The 19,777-nt window shown below is 39.5% G+C and overlaps 1 protein-coding gene across 1 annotated transcript; it reads left to right on the top strand.

The window, feature by feature from the left end:
* The first annotated feature begins 6,811 nt into the window (after nucleotides 1-6,811).
* On the top strand, nucleotides 6,812-19,424 carry tna (Zinc finger MIZ domain-containing protein tonalli). The gene is made up of 11 exons (XM_074086802.1): nucleotides 6,812-7,192; nucleotides 7,807-7,938; nucleotides 12,238-12,367; nucleotides 12,488-13,250; nucleotides 13,542-13,674; nucleotides 13,976-14,186; nucleotides 14,362-14,702; nucleotides 14,813-14,960; nucleotides 15,073-15,402; nucleotides 15,704-15,907; nucleotides 16,332-19,424. The coding sequence occupies exons 3-11, from the start codon at nucleotides 12,269-12,271 to the stop codon at nucleotides 16,491-16,493; spliced, it is 2,391 nt and encodes a 796-aa protein (XP_073942903.1). The 5' UTR covers nucleotides 6,812-7,192; nucleotides 7,807-7,938; nucleotides 12,238-12,268; the 3' UTR covers nucleotides 16,494-19,424.
* The last annotated feature ends 353 nt before the right edge of the window (nucleotides 19,425-19,777 follow it).

Below are 19,777 nucleotides of genomic sequence, written 5' to 3'. Positions count from 1 at the left end.
TCGGAACTTCACACACACCTTCAATTACTTCGCGGGTGTGTGTAGGTTTTTTTTTTTTATTCCGAAAATTTCAGAAGAGCGAGCCTGGGTTCTAGGTCAATCTACTAGGTTGCCACAGCTTCTTTTGGCATGATTATTTTATTTGAAATCAATCATAACGTTAAAAATGAACTGTCTCTTCATCTAAAGATGAATGGTTCACGGGCACACGCTTCGCGTAGTTTTTCAAGCTGATAAAATTTATAAAGCAATCAAAATACTTTAATAAAAGCATTTTAACGATGCATTTTGTTTGATTAAGCTATGATATGTACAAAATGCCGTTGTAGAGCGAGGAATGCGTTACGCTCACCTACAAATACTTACTGGCTTTCTCGTCAGTACTCGTACTGTCGCAAACGCGACATCGAACACGAAGAATGGAAATCATCAGCGCCGTAAAAATATTCAGCTGCGGGTAAGGCCGGGTTTTCATTATAAATACAAGTAAAATCATCTAAATATAAGAGAGTCGATAAAAATAAGGGTTAACTAAACAATAACAAAACAATAATTTTCAATTTTATTTATTTATTTATTACAAGCATTTATTTGCTTTCACCTGTCCTGTTGTCTGTCTGTCTGTAGTCCAATCTTGCAAGTTAAATTTGACCAACTTCCAGTTGCGTGACAATACAATAATCTGGTAGTGACATCCTGGTAGTCCAGCCAGGGTCGTCTCCGCAGGACGGAACTCTTCAACGGTTAATGGCATCGACTTGAAATTTGGTATGCAAATGTAGTTTGAGTGACAATGCAGGTAAAGTCGACAAAAAATACACTCAGCAAAAAAAGCTTGTATTAAAAATGATTTTTTTACCAAAAACTTGCAAGTTAAGTTATGATCCACATGCCGGTTTCCGATTGAGCTGAAATTTTGAATGCATTTGTAAATCGGATGACAATGCAATATTATTATGACATGGAGCTGATCTGATGATGAAGCTGTAAGGTGGCCATAAGAACTACGTAATGAAACGACACAAACCCAACGAGTTAGGGTTCGTTTGATTCGTCTTGACCAGTACTTTGGTGCTAAATGGTAACTACGGTCTGATGATGGAGTTGGAAGAGGCCATAGGAACTCGGTTATTAAACGATACAACCTTATCGAGTTTGGACTCGTTTGATTCATCTTGACAAGTACTTTGGTACTAGATGGTAACCAGGGTCTGATGATGGAGCTGGAAGGTGAGCATAGAAATTCGGTAATAGAGCAACACAACTCCATCGGATTTGGGCTCGTTGGATTCATCTTGACGAGTACTTTGGTGCTAGATGGTAGCTAGTGTCTGATGATGGAGCTGGAAAACGCTGCTACGCGTACGACTACGCCGTAGTAAAATTACTAAAAAGTAAAAATAATATTAAAAGAAAAAGAAAATCTTTTTAAAAACAAGCTTTTTTGAACATGAAACTACCGTGAGACTCACTCATATTAATTGATATTGTAACGGATAACTCACGTCTTAAATCGAGTTTAACTCGACATGTTTCGGGCTAATTCTTAGGTAGCCATTCTTCCTAGGAGTAAGGCGACTCGGCGGCCGCAGCTACACGCGCACTGCGCGCCACCGCTCTGCTAGCGCGACACACCCTCATCGCCCTCCTCCTCCTCCTCCTCCTTCTCCGCGTTGCTCCTAGGAAGAGGGCTATGAATTAGCCCGAAACATGGTGTAGCTAAACTCGATTTAAGACGTGAGTTATGCGTTACAATATCATTTAATATAAAAAAGCTTTTACTCGTATTACATGTAAATAAAGAGAACTCAAAAGTTAAAAATAATTTAAATCAGATAATTTCATTTCAATTGAAAATACCTGTTATTTTTTGTTTGTAACAAAATTAACTATCATAATGTAGGGTCAAAAATGGTTAGTCATAATGTTTGACATAACTGTTTCTCTGGAATCATTTATTTTTCAGAATTGTTATAAAACAAACTTAACCTAACCTATAGAGTTCTACAGGTGACCATTTAAAAAATTATGAATAATGTATGGATACAGCTGGAAAAAAAATGACTAACAAAAATTATGACAAACATTACATAATGAATTATAAAATTATAGCAGTCGAAAGGATCCCATATGTACATACATGATTATTATTTATAAATGATAGTATAACTTTAATTAGTGTAAGTACCTATTTTAATTGTCATACACTTACGTTTAGCTGGATTCCCATGTTACAAACAAGGTATAACTAGTGACTCTGTACATAATATATAAGATGGGGACAGTATAAAGTGGGACTCCCCACCAGCAAGTAGGGAAAGCACGCCATTACATATATGTTGCCAAATCAGATTGCCGGGAAATCCCGAAGGATTTCAGTATAAGACTTCCAACATATTAAAAATGTTTGATGCTCACCAATAACTGGCTAAAATACCTACGTAATATTCAGAATAGTTTTATAAAGAACTTAGAGATGTGCAATTATGGCTCTGACTATACATATAAAAAAGTAGTGTTACTGATAGACTGACTGACAAACAACGCACAGCCCAAACCACTGGAGCTAGAAACTTGAACCTGGCAAACAAATTTCTTGAGGGTCATAGAGGTGCACTAAACAGGCATTTTCGAATTTCCCTCGGGATAGGGATTTTTAGATACATATTTTTTAGGGTCATAAATGTTACCTAAAAATTGCTTATTTTATCAATATGGAAATTTAAAGTATATTTTTATCTAATACGCAATGTCGTTCGCGCAATGGGAGGACAGAATACAAGATTTGGCGTAAGTTCTATGTAAACCTCTAGTTGAGATAGATACTAAGATAAAGTAGCAAAGCAAACAATTACAAACTATAAGTACACAGAAAACACATTAGGTACCAACAAACATTGCGAATAAAACAGCCTGTCGCAGTCGCCACGCGCGATTGGCGACATATTTTGCGAGCGAAGCGCGAAACAGGTTTACGCATAAGGGAGGTGCATGTAACCGCTTGCGCCTTCGACATGCTCGCTTGCCACATTGCATTATGTGCCACTTACCGCCCGCACTAACAATTTGACTCTATTCCAGTTTTTAAACGATATCAAATAAGGAGGTGCTCAATCTAGGTCTCGTTACTGGTTATCGCTTCGCATTCAAAGTGTAGACTTGTTCGCGATCGTTAAACGATATCGATATCATCATTAGATTAATTCAATGCAGGACACCAGCGCGTGAGCATTCTGCTGTTAACAATACAATAATTAATTCAAACGGATCAAAGTCCTAACTAAATATATTTTCTAAATGTTCCAATCGTAGTAAAACTCAAACTCATCTTTTATTCATACCTACGCTTAACGCGTACATACGATTAGATTAGATAGTGCTAATCGTTATCTGCAAATTCGTCAGTCATCATTATGGACGCAATGACTATACATTGTCACTTCTTTAACATCAATAATATCGTGAATTTACAAAACATCGTAATATAATCGAATTTACCATTTTTCAGTTATGCCCATAAGCTATGCTATCGTTATCTAATTAACAGTTGAGATAAGACTTAGAGTTACTAAACTTGGTAAAATAATCGAAGAAGTTAACTAACTTCAGAAGACCTTACCTTAAGCAGCTCGTTAGTTAACTTCTTATGACTACAGTCATAACAATGGTATAAAACTGACATAGAACAGAAGGCACAGAAAAAGAAAAAGGGTATAAATTAAGAATCATGAAGTGCGTAGATAGATACTCATTCATAATATCAAATATAATACAAATAAATTAAAAAAAAGAAGAACAAAGCTTGGGAAAAACTCCGATAGAAGACCATGAAAAGACAGAGAAGTGGGTAGAGAAGTGAAAAAAACTATCAGCACCGAGGTCATGTGCAAGAACGTCGCCAACAATATCCACAACAACACACTTTATAACCCGGTGTTCATTGTGGAAACGCGTTAAACGCTTGGCAATGGGGAACGATCGACACCTATGGATAGAATGGAAGTACAAGCGATACCGAAATAGCTGATGTGCATGTTCGACTATATCTGCTTTTTACGACTCCTGCCTCTGCGCAGTGGTCTTGAGCGCGAGGCGGGCGCGTTGCAAAACCGCCGAGTTGACGATAATAGCTGGATCGTAAAGTAAACACGGCAACCGTGATTTATAGCCGTATGTCAACGAGGAAAAACTGACTATTTAATTCTCTGCTTTCAATGCTTTGATGATGAGGCTATTGTTAAACTGCAACTGACTGGAAACGGTACACCTACGATAAACACGTGACCTTACATGTCTGGTACCTGAGCTAAATCCGACCGACCAAGAGCGCGGCTTTGTTTATGTTTACTAATCATGTTACGCAATCGTTATTTAGGAAATTTTTATCGTCAACATCCATGATTATCACTTCGGAGTTCAATGGCTATCTTCGTTCTGATTGGTGTCTGAAAGATACATCGTCTTCTTATATTTTGTGTGGTGTTAATACTTAATTGCTACTGTGGAATTTATTTTGTACATAACTTTTAGTGGATGAGATGATTCAGTGAATGTTATACCGAATTTGGTATGTGGCTATGGAAACAACATATTTTTAAATTCTAACGTGTTAACACCTTACGTAACGTACGTAACACCTTAGCAACTAGTCTCAAGCTCAATGCGACATTTTCAGCATTAAATTGACCCCGATTAAAATTCATTTGGTATCACGATTCTGAATGTCGTAAGTAGACTAAATGATTATTTGAATAAAGCCAGTAAACACTGTCCTTTATCGAACAGGTGCTAGGCTTTAATTGTACCCTTTATCCTCGTAATGTTATGTTGCTACTAAATTTAAAAATAATCGCCTTATTCCTTGGATGGACTAAACATGAAAATAATGTGCCAAAGACAAATCGCAACTAAACTACCCATACCTAATCCGTCGGTCATTTTTTGCCCGACCTTGATTCTGCTCAAGTTCGTTTGAATTGAAGGATGGAGCGTTGATAAACTTTATTAAGATACAAGAAGTGTAGCATTTCACAGGTAGATTCTTGAAGCGGAATCGCATTAGAGTCAAATAAATTTCAGTTCAACGTAAGCCGACCTTTAAACAGTATGTATGACTACATCACGTACACCCGATGAGCGTATACGAACATCAGAGCGTTAAGTACCGACTGCGAGATAGCGATAATACGTGCATTTATGTAAAATTAAATTATCAAATCCTGACGTCATTAAAATTATCTGTTTTGATAAGATTTTAGGCCCGGGCGAGGGAAATCAGACTAAACACGTTTTTAATCGCCACTGTTAGAATAAACATTTAGAAACAGATGGCTTCTGCTGTTTCAAATGCTAAAAGCCTTGAAACGAACGAGAAGTCAAAAATTTTGAAATACATCATCTAATAATAATTAAATGTACCTAATACCCAACAATACTTCGAAATGTGTTTAACTTGAAACACACCTAACTCTCGTGTAACGCTGCGGCTGGATAAAATTATCTGCACCGTCTAAATAAATAAATACTGATATGACGTCACTGCTAAACGCCATGTTAAATTCACCACAATTGTATAAATTGTGACATTAGCAACATAAGCGTTGAAGAGAAATTGGAACTAGTCCAAAGTGATTTGTAAGTGATTTTTATGAATGGGTTAGGCAGAGGTCGGCGGGCGTTGGAACGCGGACTAGCGCGTTGCGTTGCGTTGCGCGTCGCTTTCCCGACTTTCCCGCAGCCGCCGCCCGCGTGAGCGCGCGCCGCCTACTACGAAACGTAACGCGTTACGTTACGCCTTGCAAGCATAACTTTCAGCAACAGAAGTCTACTGGTATCGGCACTTTTCAGGCCTTTCCTGCTCACAGTAGTGATTAAAAATAGTTTCCCGCTCTTTATCGCGTAATTCAAACGCAAGCCTACCTGTTGAACACTGATTAAAACGTCGATCATTATCTTGGCAAATTGTTACAGATCGGTGTAGTGTACACCAATATTAGGCATGCCTTAATACGTTTGACAATAACAATTAAAAGATAATTTGAAACGCGTCACACGTCGTCCGATGCGAACGATTTATTTGTTTTTGAGTTGTGTGAAACGCGTGCGAGCGAGTTGCGACCGGGCGGCGCAAGGACACGACAGGATGACTGAGGGCCGCCCTCGCGTCGTCATGCGCAGGTAGCCGAGAGGACATGCCTATTGTTTATCGCTGCTAATTATTATGCCCGAACGCAGACGCTTACTGACCGCCGCTGCGCAAAAACACTCGATAACCGCGCTCATGCATATACTTACATATATACCTAGATATTTACCTAACCTTGTCAGATACTGTATCGCCCAGGTAGTTTAGTTACCATCTGTGCACGTGAAGTAATTAAGTTGGTCTGTGATTTTAAAGACTGACTAATGAGTTTTAAATATAAATTAAAAATAAGTAGCTTGTTTAGTTATTAATATGAATACCTACAAAATAATCTATCAATTCGCAATAAGATTAGATCAAGCGATAGGTTCATCCGCAGAACGGCAGAAACGATCTACTCCGATTGTACTGCCTAATCGAATGACGACAGAACAGAGCATTGCAACTATCGCACTCGCAGTATCGCGCTCGATCGGGGACCGTTACGTGAAAACGTCGAGCGCGCGGGACGGGGCGAGCCGAGCCGATACAGGCGACGGCGACGCCCGAGCGCGGCCGAACGCCGAGTGCCGAGACGACGACATACGAGCGGGGGGCGCGGGGGTGCGCCACTTATCGCAGCGAGCTGGCAACGCCGCGCGGGGTGGAAGCGCCCCGCGCCGCCACTCACCGTCGCCGGCTCGCCAGTGTTACCTTTGACGGTCGGACACACGGTCGCTTGCCGCCAGTGACGACGGTGTCGACTCTCGCGAAGCACGTCAATAATGTTTCGGTGATTTTAAAATCGGACTCGGGAGTAAACGATAACAGTGTCCTTTATGCCCGTTATCGAAACCAGGAACACAGTGAAAAATATAGATCTCATCATACAGGATTTGGATTGTTATGAAAGTTTTGTGACTTGCTACATTTACGGATTTTGGACATCAAAACAGTGCAGTGAAACAACCACTTGGATTGCATTTATGTGATAAAAAATTGGATATTGGAAAGAAAAAACTGAGTGATTTCCCCAAGGATTTGTGCTACGTGAAAGTGCTAATACAAGTAAATAAAAGTGATTTTTTTGATGTTTTACATAGTGTTTATTAATAAAGTATTAGACGAGTTTCTAAAAAATATTTTTCAACAGCAGAATAATTTTAAAAATAATTATCAGTAGATATCTCCAAGCATTATTAATAAAACTGGTCTAAAACTATTAACAGACACCACCTGTCGTAAAATAAAGCGCACGTTGGATTTGCCTCAGCTGATCGAATGACTGGATTCTCGGACGAAGCGTTCATCGTGACGGACACAAGCGGGTAGAAAGAAATCGCCCTCCGCAGAATTTTTTAAGTGTTTTTTAATCAAAACACGAAAAAAAATTAAAAAAAAAAAACATTCTGCTTCAATAAGCGAAAAATCAACAAGCCAGTGCTTCAGTCGGGAGTAGTCGGGATACTACTAATTAAAGTGACGAAAGAGTTCAATTCGAAAAGTGCCACGACACGATGAACGTTACGTCGATTGTTGACGCTGCCACTGGAGCGTTTGCGGCGCTTTGATAAAAGTAACGCCGTGACACGTACGCTGGGAAAGCGCCTGAATATTTTTGGAGGCAAAATTGCCTTTAGTTTAAGGAGAGCTGGATATCAACGGGGTGCGTCGTGTTTCAGAGGGTGGTTCGTGGCCGACAGGACGGCGAACTCTACTGGCACGGTGTACGGGACTGCTGCGTACGGAGCTCACGCTCCTGACAAGCACAACCCTCTGCAATCGAACATAGGATACCGAGTCAACGCCCCTAGGTGAGTGAAACCTTAAATATGTTAACGGATTAGAATGATCACGTTCAGTGTTTAGTCAACGACAAAAAAAATGTCGTCTGTGGCAGCTGATTATTGGTCAGAATTAACGCTATAGCCATTAAAAAAAATAAGAAAGTCCTGCATTTATTTTTAATTGACTGGACTTGGTCTTTTAGTGTGATTTAATTGTTTCGTACACTGCCTACTATAATATGTAAAAAGGGCTTTCTTAAGTTGTCCACCTATAGTTTGTTTACATAAGAGCAAAATTTTAAAAGAGGACAAAACCGTTGAATGACTTGCGGAATCGAAAAATTTAGTATAATATTTTTTTTTTTTCGAAAAATTAAAAATGACCGGAAAATCATTACACTAATTTACTATTCCTATCTCTAAGCTGTTAAAATAGGAATGTTTCGTTCTCGTATACGTATACTTAACTTACTAACTAAATAAAATATAACATAGTACCTACACAAATAGGTGGAGGACGCGCGTCTTCTTTTTATCAGTTACCGAAACTTCACACTTAAGTACCTACGTACCGACTTGTTTTTATCTTATCCGGAACAAGTTTGTTTACATTTTCAACAAAACGCTGAAACGTGACTCGCTTACCTGTGCCACCTTATCGTTGTTAACAAGCAATAAAATCAAAAATATACCATCTACTTGAATACATAAAGCATCCGTGTTGACTACGTATTTATTATTCATACATAAAATGTTACAAGTGCGAAAAAATAAATCTACCACCGATTAAAACCATTAAAATGAGCGGTAGATTAACACAAATGAAATGACGATTGACTTAAATGTACGCAAGCAAAGTGTGACATTGTCGACCGCGCATCGTTGCAATTATAAATAAAATGTATGCTCTACCATTCACACGCACATAAGCCGAGGGCACACACACTAGCACGGGGCACCCGCACAGCCGCGTGAGCACGCACACAGAGAGCGCTCACTCACACTAGCGCGATGAGAATGCACGCGGTGCGATGACTGCACTTAGCGCATGCATACAATAAACACAAACAAACAAAACGTTATAAACTAGCAAAACATAACTGAACGCAACGAATGGTCTCGTAGAGCATTTATTAATTATTTCAGATAATAGTTCTATTTTTCATGAATTTACATAGTAAAATATTCATGATAATTATCAACGACTATAATTTTATTTAAAAAGTCGAGCAGGTGCTAAGTCGAGGCGCTCAACGGCTTTGTTTAGTAGTCACCTTTACAAACGACATATTGTTGATGGCTGCCTGCCTCTATTCAAAACCAATAAGTAAATAATAATAACACGGGACTCGGCAACGAGATTGTGTGAACAGAACACAGGAAGTCTACTTTACATCAAGGGTAGCGAAACTTTTAACATTGTGCGATATTTTAACTGAATTTTTATGGCGCTAAACGATTAGTTTACAACCATTTTTTGTTAAAACAAACACGCTCAAGTTTCACTATACTCGTAATAGCCGGTCGGTTCTACACTAACAGATTTAATCAGGATTTGTAACAGTTCGTAAGTAATCGTGGGAAAAAACGTCAGTTCTGAACGGGCGGGCGGTTGGGGGCGGATGCGCTGAACACAGAATGCTTTGCACCACGTGCTCAATAGAGTCGAACGGATTCTTTTTTTATCTTTTGATTCCTCAACTGTAGGAACAAAAAAAAGAAGTAGGTAGGTAGGTGGATATGGGATGTGGGTAAGTAGACGTCTGTGTGAACATGGGACTTAGAATCCCATGTAACCAATGTAAACTGTAAGATTAAAGCTATAACTTAAGTCACAATCTGATTGTGAAAAACGGTGACATACATTTTTAAGGCTTTGACAATTTACCAACGACCAATTAGACTGCGTAATTATGATAAAGCCTTCTAAACAGTTCGGTCAACTTCGAAAACGTGTCTTTAATTCGATGTTTCGGTTCAATTTCATCAGGGACAAACAAATTATTATCAGGAGCGTCGCGTAATAAAGCCCCATATTGACGTGACCGGGCCCACTTACCCCACGGACAGCGGGTGAACCGACCCTTCGCTTATTGTACCGTATTTACCCCGGAACGCTCGCCTCCATTTATAACCCTCGGAATCCGCTCCTTGAAGCATGATTCATTCTCTCCCGGCCCGGCTTCAATTGACGGAAATGAGACAGAAATCGAAATATCTCTATCCCAAGTTGCCACTTCGTTGTATTATCCTAACCAAAAGTGGCAGTTGAATATAACAATAAAACACAATTATGCAGCTTCTTTTAAAACAAGAAACTCGACACGTGAGTTTTTTTGCAAACAACGAAGTCATTTAATGCGTAAACAAATATTTAAAAGCAAGTGTAATGTTAGTGTCACTGAAAACCAACTGTTGATTCGTTAATTACCCTTTAATTTACACGCCTTCGCTTATATTCAAAGTATCAAAAGGTAGTTTAAACCCAGCAATGTGCGCACAAGCCACAATGTGAAGTGGTATTTAACGGGGGTGACCAACTGGCGTCGAAATGGGGCCCACCGCGCCACGGCTTCACGCTGCCATGATAGTAATCTATACGCAGTTCACAATTAATGCATTATTTAACACTTTATAAATAATAAAAATCTTGTTAAATGAATGACCGATATGAATCAAGATGAACATAAACACGAAAGAATGCCCACAGAGCCTTATCTTTAATAACGTAGTCACACATATATTTAAGTAAATTTAAACCAACAAATTCAATTAATTACAGTTTAATAATTTTAAAAGCTATCGAAGCATTTTCTAGCTGTCAGATTCAGTACGCGATTATCGCCACTGCCAATTAACCAGGAATCCGACACGTCTGCGCAACGATCCAAAATTAACTGCAGCCCATGTATCAAAATACCTACGCGTTACTCACACATCTCTCAATACTATGCCAAACACCTTCTAGTTTCTCGAAATAGCGACATAGCCACTCCTTCATATTGATTTATCTTTACGGTCTGTGTGTAGAATAACAGCTTGCCAGCGTTTACGAAACAGCTCGACTATGAAAGAGCTGGAGGAAGCGTCATTATATTCAAGAAGTCCCATTCGTAAAGACAGACGATTCGTCGCTGGAAAGTTTTCGCAAAACGCTAATAAGAAAAAAATGTCTCAAAAGAAATGCCTGAGTCGAACGAGCCGCTTACATTCACGATCCCAAATATTTTGAGCAGACCGTAAGTGATTATTCGGATGTGGTACCACTTTAACAAAAAGTGCACCAGGATACTGAACTGAACACGCTTTTTTTGTCGAGACACATTTTGGTCGGCAAAAGGAAAAAAAGGCAGACATAACTATAAAAAGAAGTGTAAGGTCGGCCCGAGTTTACCTAAGGAAGGACCCTTGTAAATCATCTGCAGTCTCGATGAATAGGCGCAACGACTTGAGCGTTGTTGACTCGTGTGTTTATTGGTTGTCGCTCATTTCAATGTCGCTACTAAGTATCAGTTAAGCTATTTATACAAGAATACTCAAGTAGAAGTTGTGGAAAACCAACAATGGCAAAGAGGATTTATCGTCGACATAATGACTTACTTAGTAACTGCATAAATTGTGCTCGCTAGTTTGTACTTAAAACAAACAAAAAAATAACGTTTCTTAGCGTAATAGCAAGACAACCGGTGCAATTTTGCTCATGTGTGCTGTTTGTGTATTCATTAAATAATATTATAATAGCGACACAAAGAGGCAATATTGTTGTGCACTACTACTAACAGAGATGCGGTGTAACAATAGACAGCCCGTGCGAGTGTTTGTCGTGCATTTGTCGGGAATTATTAGGAAGGGCTCCGGGAAGGCTCGGGAATTCGCCCCAAAAGCAGTTCACATGAATCGCGCTCCCACTCCGGCGCCATACAAAAAATCAAACACATCCCGAGAGAAACACAGGGGTAACAACGCGTCACTATACGTCCATATTGATTTTTTCTCTCATTGTTCGTAAAATAATAAAATCTCGGCCCGCATTAAAAAAAGATCTTGCGTCGATAGAATTTGAGTCGAATATTGAGTCTGAGTTTATTAATAATCGAAGCGTTAACGTGTGGAATGTTCGGCTCCGCAAGGCCGCTTGCAATAGAAACTGCTCGTATCGTGAGTGAAATAAAGTTAACTGGACCGATTTCACATTTTAATAAGTACCTATTCGCGTTCTTGGCGCGATCAGCTAGTGTTGGGATGGGAGTAATCGAGTAGTGTAGCTATAGGTCTTTATATCATTAATGCATATTTTATTCTTACTGTTTTGTTTTTGTTTATCAGCGGCTATGGGTGCGCCGGCGCTGCGGGCGCGATGAGCGGCGGGGGCGAGAACGCGCAGTTCGGCGCCACCGCCGCAATGGTCGCCGCGGCCACCACGGCCGCGATGCAGGACTCGCAGCCATTCTCGCAGGTACCAAAAACACAATAACCAGACCATCATGTCGAATTGATGACACTAATGACAAAACAAAAACAACTAATACGTATTTAAAGTATTCGGAATCTTTATCGACGATTATTATGATTTCAGATGCAAAACATGGCGATGGGAAACCCCCAATATAGCGCGATGAACGGCTACGGTCAGCAGCGCACCCACAATCCCGGAATGACCGGAATGGGAATGGGAGGAAACGGTGGAATGAACGGCATGACTGGCATGAGCCAGATGAGCAACGCCGGCATGAATGGCATGAACCCGATGGCACAAATGGCCAACATGGGTATGCATGCCAACATGATGTCCTCGCAAATGGGGCCTGGCCAGATGGCAGGATCAGCGAAGATGGCGCCTCAATATCAGAGGAGGCACACGCCGTATCCACAAGGAACGATGCTGATGAACCAGCGAAAAACCCAGTATATGGGAGGCCAACCCACCTTCGGTCCTGGGCAATATCCGGCGGGATATGGCGGTCGGCCTGGGTTTCAGGGCCAGTACCCACCACAACAGCCATTGGGGCCTAGTGGAAATTTCGCAGCTGGTATGAGAGGAGGGATGCGGCAGACGACGCCACCTTATTCTAATCAAGGGCAGTATTTTAACGGTGGTGTTCCTAACCAGTTCCCTCAGCACCAGGGTGGTAATGGCCAGTACGCCGGTCAGTACAGCGGTCAGTTCGCCCAGGAAGTGGCGATGAGGACTAACATGAGCTATCAGCATAGTCCTGTGCCCGGAAACCCGACGCCGCCTTTGACGCCAGCTAGCAGTATGCCGCCATACATCAGTCCGAACTCGGCTGGTGAAGCAAAACCCCACTTCAACGAGCTCAAACAACCTATGGGCATGCAAAGTACGTACCGAAAACCACATCTCTATTGACTTATCCTCGTAAGTCCTGACTTTTTTTACCATACATAGTTCTACAGACCGGGGCGAGAGTTCGAAGTTTAATGTTTAAGAAAATTACTCACTTAATATAAAGTCCAAATTTCATTGAAAAAATTGTACTGCACCAAGTACATTCGGCAGTTATTCTTACAATTGATTTGTATTTTGTGAAGCACACGGGGACTTACGAGGTTAAAATGAATTGAGATTGAGTTATGACAAACATCGAGCTAACGTTATGTTTTATTTTCAGATGATGAGCTCCGATTAACATTCCCCGTAAGAGATGGTATTATACTACCACCATTTAGATTAGAACATAATTTAGCTGTGAGCAATCACGTTTTCCAATTGAAACCCACGGTCCATTCAACATTAATATGGAGGTAAATATTAATTACGCTTAAAAGAAGTGACAATACTTGTGATAAAAATACCTGTGTAACTAAATAATAATAACATCAATGAATTAAAAGAATTTCTTTGCTCACCCGCGTCCTTATGATAGCTAAGTTTATGCAAAATATGCGTGTTCGTGCAGTTCCTCCACCTCCACACTGTAAAAACACACACAAATCACACAAACACCATACCACCACACTACACTGACGCGTTCTTTTAGTTCATTGATATGGACCTCCGCAAAGTAACGCCTGATTCAATAAATAACATCTGATATCTTTTCAGATCGGATCTTGAACTACAACTAAAATGTTTCCATCACGAAGATAGGCAGATGAACACAAACTGGCCGGCGAGTGTTCAAGTATCAGTCAATGCTACACCTTTAATTATAGATAGAGGAGAGAACAAAACGTCACATAAACCGTTGTACCTGAAAGAAGTCTGCCAGCCTGGCAGAAACACGATACAGATCACCGTGTCCGCCTGCTGTTGTGTAAGTGTCTTCATTATATAAAACCGAACAAACATTTGCCTTCTTATTATGCTCAAAACACTTGTGACAATACAGCTAAAATTTTAAAGTTGTCATAATACATCTATTCTTGAAAAACTTGCGACAATATATTGATAATTTTGAAAAAGTTGTTAATTTTGACTTTTATTTTCAGTCACACTTGTTCGTCTTACAATTAGTACACCGACCGAGCGTTCGAAGTGTACTGCAGGGCTTATTACGAAAGCGGTTGCTAACGGCTGACCACTGCATCGCTAAAATCAAGATGAACTTTAATCAATCACCAGCTAATGGCAACAACATGTCCAACAATCCAAACGACCGGGACAGCGTAGAGCAAACTGCTTTAAAAGTTTCCTTAAAATGTCCTATTACGTTCAAAAAGATCACTTTGCCGGCGCGAGGGCACGAATGCAAACACATACAGTGTTTCGACCTGGAATCTTATCTACAACTCAACTGCGAAAGGGGGTCGTGGAGATGTCCTGTTTGCAAGTAAGTATTAACAGTGTTATCGACTTTCCTCCTGATATGACCGACGCATTGCCAAGTATCGAGTCACGGGAAATTTTACTCGAGGAAACTAATGTATTTCTGTATTGCAGCAAACCAGCGCAACTAGAAGGTCTAGAGGTCGACCAGTACATGTGGGGTATCCTGAACACAGCAAACAATTCAGATGTTGACGAGGTTACCATTGATGGCGGAGCGAATTGGAAACCAGCTAAAACTTCTGCAAACTCTGGAATAAAGGTAAACCGTTACAGCATTTTATGCACTGTTGTTAATTATCCTATATCTCCAACTTATATTTTTATATACTTACGGCACGAAAGTCCTTAAATATTAAAAATTACATTTTCAGGATGAAGATAGCAACGATAACGGCGTCGGAAAGCGGGGCAAAGCAGTGTCACCAGGCTCGATGAATATGCCTACAATGAACAACTGGGACCAAGCTCTGTCGCCGTACCTGCCTCCAGACATGAACACCATCGCTAGCGGCTCAATGATCTCCTCCTACAACCAGAGCACCCAGAACAGGAACGCCAATGGAAACCAGAGTTACGACTTTGGGATGAGCAACGGTCCTGGAAGCAACGAGTATGCCGGCAACGGCCCGCTTTCACATTTGAACGACAGTGTCAATTCCTTGGACCCGTTGAACGCAATGGAGAAGAGTCTGAATGATCAGGTAAGTAACATCGAATAGGTGCGGTGCATCTGTAATCGATAAAATAATAAGTAGCGTATTGTTACAACTTTTCTTTTCGGGAATTTGTTTCCTATGATTCTTTTCGCTCTGAAAACCCGGAGCCGCGTATCGTTGCTATTACCTTTTCAGCAGGCTATTATGAATATAATCCGTGTTGACAACCCTAATGGCGCTTAACTTAGAATTACTACTACTAGACAAAGACCTCCCTTCCGATCGTCGCTTAAAACTGGAACTTCAATGACTAATAACACTGACTAACAATGTCTAAACTCCACAGATGCCACACACGCCTCATACGCCACACACACCGGGCTCAGCGCATACGCCGGGAGGCGGCGGCGGTGCCCACACCCCGGGCTCTTCTCACACGCCAGGCCCACCGTCAGTCGGTCATCACTCGCTCACTGATGTAGACATACCCTCCGACTTAAACTTCGATCCTGCGGCAGTCATAGATGGCGAAGGCACCGATAATCTTAACGTAAGTTACTCTGTCAACTTGATTTCTAAGCAGCTTCTCTAAGGTAATAGATCTTCTTACATTTGCAATGTATAGCGAAGATTATCTGGTTTAACTGCAAATATTCTTACAAGAGTTTAAACCTGTTCAATACAAGTAAATGCCCATTGTGACGAATTAAAGGAGCCGCTGTTCCAAAAGCAACATCCAAGTATTTTTTAAAGTAGGCCCAGATATTGTTTTTTCAATTCCACCAATGCATATCTAGGTGCATTAACTGAATCGCTCTTTAAGTAAATAAATAAACCTTACATTTACATACGCTGATAATAGTAATCAGCGGGTAAACGCTGTCAGAATTGGCAATTTCAGGTCTTGCATTAGCTTCCGCAGTTAAGTTTTAGAGTCCTTATACAGCTAGTTGTAACTTTATTAACATTTACAGCTTCTACCGGAGACAAGTGTGGACCCGATGGAGCTGCTTTCATACTTGGATGCGCCAGCGCTGGGTGAATTACTCGCCACGCCGCCATCATCGTCGTCTTCCGCGGGCTCGCACCCTCCCCGCGTGCCTTCCTCAGACGACCTCCTGGCACTGTTCGAGTGAATACCAGTAAACAAAAGGACAAACCAGTCACTCAGCGCTGATGTAACGGGATTACTGACAACAGAACAGAAAACAACGCATTTCATGCTAAAACACACTAGTGTTCTTTCAGTTAATGGAAATATTAACGTTTCCAGATGACGCTAAATGTTAGCATGAAATAAATGAGCTTGTTGATTGTTACCTGTAACGAAATGGAAGGAAAATTCAATTGCACTAAAACCTCGCTTAGATCCTACTGTGGTGAACAATTTGATTGTGAATCCATAAAATGCCCAACAAAGCGACAATTTGCTTGAATTGAGCGGTAGGACACTTCTCCTAATGTAGCAATCGTATTTTTCTGGAAAAAATGTATACTACTAGAATAAGATGGTATAACTCGTTATAACAAGACTTCAGTGACTCGGTGTAATCCTAAAAAAGGCGTTCAACTCAAACATTCAAGCCAGCAAAGCCCGATATTGTGATACTAGATTTTAGTCCCTTCTCCATTCGTGAAAATGTTGAATGTCGCAAAAGGTAGTCAATTTGCTCATCGAAATAAACTGCATTTGATTTAGGATTGAAAATAAAATCAATATAATTCCTTTTCACTTGCATTTCTGTTCCTGAGTTTCGATGAAACGGGCATATTTAAGTAGCATTTTCTTCCATGCGTTGACTAGTCTGCAATATCCAACATAGTCACACACGGTGGCATCGGTGGTTGAATCTCCGGTGCCGGAGATCGTTTAGTATATAGGTAAAGTATGTGAGGCGAGGCGTGGCCATAGACACTGCGGTGTTTGAATGTATTATAGTTCCTCGCACCGCCGCGCGATCGGTGGCGCATCCTTATATTCTAAACTCTAGCATAAACTATAACACAAATTGTCATTAATACTTGATTCAGCTTATTCGATGACACATAATTGTAATCGTTTAGTGTTTATAATTTGTGGGTAGTCGAGTGGGTGTACATAGTGGGGATATTTGTGCTAGTTGTTTTGGTACTGCGTGGAGGGGCGGCACTGTACATATAGCGTAACGCCGTGGCCCGGGAGAGGCATTCTGAATCTTATAGTTCCTATTGGATGCGGGCGAACTATAACGTTCATTTGCCATTTACTGAAAAGTATTCCTTAAATTTTTCGCATATTCTGCATTTTTTAAACGTTAAGATAATATGATAGGATTCGTGAGTATAGGTTACTCGCTTATTGGGTGATAAATGAGTTGTTCTAATTCAACAAATAAATGGTAACAAATTAGTTACAAAACTATATTGTAAATGTGAGTGCAAAAATGAACTCTGTTAAATTATTTTGCGTTATGTGAATCGAAGAATGATAGAAATATATTTTAATTTCTATATATAATAATGAACTGTATTATTTGTAAATATGAATTTAGTTTAATATTATATTACCTAGTTATACTTAGGAGAACATGGCAGATACTTATATGACGGCCAGTTTAGTATAGTATTACTAAATTAAAAAAATCTACACATGGTTTTACATGTACATACGAAATACCATATGTATAGAAGATAACATGCGTTCAGAGTGCAAATTACGACACGTGCCTTCTGTGTGACACCCCAAGGCAGCCTCGCAGACACGTCGACACGTCTGTGCTCTGACACGTGCCCACACAAACGCAAACACCAACCAGTTTAGGTCATCATGTACCTATTCGTTAGCTAAAGCAATGTCGCCAAATCTATGCTCATCTACGTTTTATTCCACAGCCCTTGTCACCTTCAGTGTAGTAATATCCTAATCTAAATAGAGAAGCAATAATGAATTCTAATAACATTTTAAATGGTGTTGTTTCAAATTGTATAGTTTTAATATACCTATATGTAATGTTGTAATAATTATAAAATTGAGATGAGCGTTGGCTGACATGATCTTGTTTCACGTATTTTCAAATGTTTTGTTTGTGTAATGCGTTGGCGTCGGTAGCCGACGTCGGGGCCGGAACACAACTGACGCGAAATTTCTAAATGGAATTAAGTTCCCGTAAAATATCCATTAATTAATTTAGATGTCAATTTTCAGAGTTAACTTACTATTAGTAAATTTTTGAAGGAACGATTAATAAATATTTTAGAGTACATGTAAATCTGTCAATCCTTTCACTAACTTGTGTAAAAATTGGTGATTTGCGCATCTTTTACTCCATGCTATGAATATGGACGCCTCTTAGAGTTAGTCATCTATTACGAAAAACAATAAAATTAGTATTATATACAAAGCAGTGGTGAACTATTCACACATGGCATGGATAAGAGCTCTTTTGAACTTAACTAAGTTGTTACATGAAAACTTAATAGTAATTGGTAAGAGCAAGTCTCTCACGAGGACAAGGTATGAATAGTTGACCACAGCTTTCACTAAATGCATACTTTTAAGGGACCTTCAATTCCAGATAGCTAGTTCTATTGTAGTGAATACCGCTGTTGGGTGGATCATCATGAGGATTTTTGTGAGACCAAATAGCACTTTTTTTACACATTTACCTATTTTAAGTGGTTAAAATGATGAATTTGTTTATATAAAAACGGAAAATATCACAAAAAATGTATAGCATATCACATTTAAAAAGACAAGAAGCCAGTTGTATGATCCACCTTAACAAGTAAATTATTACAATATATTTGTTGAATATTATAATGAACAGCTGTGGAGTAGTAGTTTGTGCTCTTGTACAAATATAAGATGCAACATTTGGAAATAAGTGAAAGAAGATTTCTATATAAGGTAATATGCAAACCATGACTTTAAGTTCATGTGAAGCCAAACTGTACTTGTAGTTATACATTTTGAATTTAATGTGAACATTTTAGCTATCAGATCGACCCACTGAAATTCATTTTGAAATGTGTAAAATGAAAAACATAACATTTTTATGTTATTGAAAATAAAATGAATCTAAAAATTATGATCGATTTTTATTTAACTACAACACTATGCATAAGCATGAATAAGTATATTTTTTGACATTAAGTACACTAAGTAGGTACAATTGCATCCATAAATACATTGTTACTAACAGATTCCTCAATTGATACTAATAATTAAAACAACTATAAAACTTGCAACTTATGTATGATGAATAAAATTACCTACTCTGATGATTAAATGATTGTAATTATTTGACAATGTAACATAAACAATGTTTTTTACATAATTTATTGAATGAGACGTTATATTGTGGAGGTCTACATCAAATCAAATGACCTATAAACAATTCCCTTGCTCACCCGCACCCGCAACCTAATATTTTACAGTCTT

This window comes from Choristoneura fumiferana, chromosome 4 (assembly GCF_025370935.1).
Source record: "Choristoneura fumiferana chromosome 4, NRCan_CFum_1, whole genome shotgun sequence".
Lineage (NCBI taxonomy): Eukaryota > Metazoa > Arthropoda > Insecta > Lepidoptera > Tortricidae > Choristoneura > Choristoneura fumiferana.
This window is presented reverse-complemented; position numbering and strand designations above follow the sequence as displayed.